Raw genomic sequence first — 3,449 nt, 5'->3', positions numbered from 1 at the left:
CTTGTTACTTTAATGTGGTACTCTGGAGTTCAGTGTGGCACCCGGGTGAGGAAAGGGGGTCCTTGATTGCAACAGCAAACACTGGTGTCGTCACTCATCGGCGGTACACGCAAAAAGCACTGCCTGTTCCAAAATAAATATTGACGCGAATGTTGTATTCAAATGAGCTGCCTGACCGGACGTGGACGGGCCAATCAGAGCCCATCGTATCATTACACCTTCTTTTCAGAAATCATTCATAACGCCGACGCGTCAAAGACTCGCAGAGGAGCCGGCTATAAATACGGCTGCGCGCAACGCACAGTTAGACATTTTCCCAAAATCAAACGAAAGACACAACTGAGGAGCAGGAGGCGACCCTGCTCGTACCTCTGACCATCATCTCTGCCTTGCGCTACATTTCATATTTAGTATCCAGATAACAATGCTGGCCGTGGCTGGATTATACGTAGGACACGTCGTGGCGGCGGCTCTGTGCTCCGTGCTGCTCACAGGGACGCTGGGGTCCCCGGTGGTGGGGCCAGAGCCGATTCGCTGCGCCCCATGTACTCCGGAGAAGCTGAGCCAGTGTCCAGCGGTGGCGCCCGGATGCGCCGAGGTGTTGCGGGAGCCCGGCTGTGGATGCTGCCTCGCCTGCGCTCTGAAAGCAGGGGAGCTGTGCGGGATCTACACGGCGCCGTGCGGCTCCGGGCTGAGGTGCGTGCCGAGACCCGGCGACCCCCGGCCTCTGCACTCCCTCACCCGCGGACAAGCCGTGTGCACGGAGAGCCCTGAGCCCGAGCCCACCCCCGAGCCCCAGACACAAGGTAAGGCCTATCACCTCCACATTCTCCATCAGTGTTCCAGATCATCTCAGCAAACCTTCAACATGGGGATCTTTTACAGTCGCACTCATTCATTCATTCATTCATTCATTCATTCGTGTTTTCTCTCCAGATCATGAAGAGCCAGAGCAGTTGGAGATGGACAACGCAGCCATCATCTCGGACCCCGGCTACAGCCACTATCTCCCCGGTCACGGCAGGCCGTACGACCCGCGGGCTGCCGCCGACGCTCAGGAGAGCATGAAAGCCAAACTCATCGCCATTCGCAAGAAGCTGATAGAGCAGGTACTGACACTGGATTCGCATTACTGTGCTGAAAATCCTCACTGCGATGTGTTGCTAAAAGTTTCTTTGGGAGGTTTGAGAGAGGGCCGGTGCGCCACAAGGGCGCGCTCGTGTGCTGTTTGAAATAATGGAAAATGTGTGTGTGTGTGTGTGTGTGTGTGTGTGTGTGTGTGTGTGTGTGTGTGTGTGTGTGTGTGTGTGTGCTCGCCCGGGGGGGGGGCTTATTATTACAAGTTTGATATGTAGTTCATGCTTGCTGATAATGAGACGCGGCTGATTATACTTTGTTTGTATCGACTGTGATTAACCCATCTCCATCCTGTGTGTGCTGTGCAGGGGCCCTGTCACCTGGAGCTGCAGACGGCTTTGGAAAAGATTGCCAAATCCCAGCAGAAGTTAGGGGACAAGTTAACCAGATTCTACCTCCCCAACTGTGACAAAAACGGGCTTTACAAACCCAAGCAGGTTGGTACCTTCAGTGAAAGGACTGTGTGTGTGTGTGTGTGTGTGTGTAAGAGAGAGAGCTCCCAATACCCTGCTGTAATATAATTGTGGGTGAATGAGAGATTCTGTATGTGCGTGTACCCAGCAAAGGCACTGAATAAGAGGATTCCTTCTTCCCTTTCTCTCCACAGTGTGAATCCTCTCTGGACGGACAGAGGGGTCGATGCTGGTGTGTGAATTCCTGGAATGGCAAGAGGATTTTAGGTTCGACAGAACTGCCTGCAGATGCCGAATGCCCTTAAAGAGATCAACCACTGAAGCGGATCTCATGAGAAGAAGAAAAAGAAGAAGACGCAAGCCACTGATGTTTTTTTTATTTTGATAGCTGTTTATTTATTGCTCTTGTCCATGGTGGTGTTTAATTCAGGTACACTGTCATTGCGGGACTGTGGGTCTCAACCACCCCGATCCCCTACCCCCCACCTCCTCTTTCTTCAAACACCCATCCCAAAGAGAGAAAAAAATATATTTTTGTTTTTTCTGAAAAGGAGATTTTAATATTAATGTATTTACTCTTCAGCCTTATTTATTTCAACTGTATTGCATTTTATTTGTAATTATTTCATAAGTATTTATATCATCTTGCGTTGCCTTATTGTTATTGTTATATTATAATTATTATTTTTATCTACATGTATAAAGTGTATATATGTATCTTGGCCCTAAGTAACTCCATTGCTGAGTTGAACTCGCTCTACCCTTAAGGACTTGTTTGGAGGTTTGCTTGATGAACCAAGCAAGAACAAAAGCACTGAGTGACCAAATGTCATTTAGAAGTATTTCTGAATGCTGTTTCTTTTTAATGTTCCAGTTTGTCATCGTTTTTGTCTTTGTGTTGTTGCTGTCTTTTTATTATTATTTTTTGTCAGCAAATGCAAAATTCTCAGTTGGGAACTCCTTAAATACTCAGAAAATGTTCCCCATGATCCCGTGGGGATGCAGATAACATCACAGGCGGCGGCTGCCCGCATTCGCCGCCTCTCAGACGGGTATTTCAACATTTACCTACCTCCGATATTTACATGTCTGTTGTCACCTGTGTTGATGTCATAAAAAAAGATTTGCTACTTTATACACGTTGCCATTCCTCTCTGACCAACAAGAAAAAGAGAGAAAAAAAAGCCCTGCTGTGTGCGCTGGCTCGACTCTAGCCACATGCTGCTGTTGGAGAGAGAATTATTGTTTATGTGAGTCTATTCCAAAGTGACTAACTGCTCACTCGTGTGTATGTACACTTTTGTAATTGAGATGTAAGAGAGAGACAGAGAGAAAAAAGGTGACATATTTAATAAAAACATTAACCTCAGCTATGTGCTCCTGACATTTCTTAACCTACAAGCAGGCTTGTTTTGTGCACTGTAAGGTGGAGAAAACATGAAAATAATAATAACAGCTTCATCAGGACACGATTGGCAGAGTCTGTGTGTCAATGCTCCCCCGGACCACTTTTGCTATTTTCAGTGTGTGTTTGTGAGCAGTGTTATCACAGTGATCTAAAGTGGAGGTCCTTTTTCTAACTTTAGCCGGTTCTCTGGGACAAGCAGCTCTGCGCTGCCTTTTGACCTGTTCTCTGTTTGCCTTGGTCGGGCACAGGAATTTGCCTCAACCTCTCATGCCCACTGCCAGCCTGCCTGGCACCACCACATTTATTTTTGTTCTTTACAAATTGAACCTTTGCTTTATCCTTATTGACACATACCAAGACTGAAGGGAGCCCAATTGCATTCAAAAAACAGGAGCAAAAAAAAAAAAAAAAAAAAAAAAGTGTTCCTGAAATTAAGATGATGACAAGTCAGAGAAGTGGGGAAAAAAGACACAAGAGTCAGCAGCTTAGAA

At 46.9% G+C, this 3,449-nt stretch overlaps 1 protein-coding gene across 1 annotated transcript; it reads left to right on the top strand.

Annotated features, from left to right (window-relative positions):
* The first annotated feature begins 257 nt into the window (after nt 1-257).
* igfbp1a (insulin-like growth factor binding protein 1a) lies at nt 258-2,919 on the top strand. Its single transcript, XM_031732424.2, has 4 exons — nt 258-806; nt 937-1,109; nt 1,446-1,574; nt 1,745-2,919. Exons 1-4 carry the CDS (start codon nt 425-427, stop codon nt 1,853-1,855), a joined length of 795 nt encoding a protein of 264 aa, XP_031588284.1. The 5' UTR covers nt 258-424; the 3' UTR covers nt 1,856-2,919.
* Nucleotides 2,920-3,449: the final 530 nt, after the last annotated feature.

This window comes from Oreochromis aureus, linkage group 17 (genome assembly GCF_013358895.1).
Source record: "Oreochromis aureus strain Israel breed Guangdong linkage group 17, ZZ_aureus, whole genome shotgun sequence".
NCBI lineage: Eukaryota > Metazoa > Chordata > Actinopteri > Cichliformes > Cichlidae > Oreochromis > Oreochromis aureus.
Note: the sequence above shows the minus strand (reverse complement) of the source record. Positions and strands in the feature narration are given on the sequence as shown.

What these genes read in the sequence shown, in the direction of transcription:
- igfbp1a (XM_031732424.2), top strand. Translation starts at nt 425, where the DNA reads ATGCTGGCCGTGGCTGGATTATACGTAGGACACGTCGTGGCGGCGGCT. An exon ending in CCCCGAGCCCCAGACACAAG is followed by an intron (nt 807 to 936) that starts GTAAGGCCTATC and finishes TTTTCTCTCCAG; the next exon opens with ATCATGAAGAGCCAGAGCAG. An exon ending in GCAAGAAGCTGATAGAGCAG is followed by an intron (nt 1,110 to 1,445) that starts GTACTGACACTG and finishes TGTGCTGTGCAG; the next exon opens with GGGCCCTGTCACCTGGAGCT.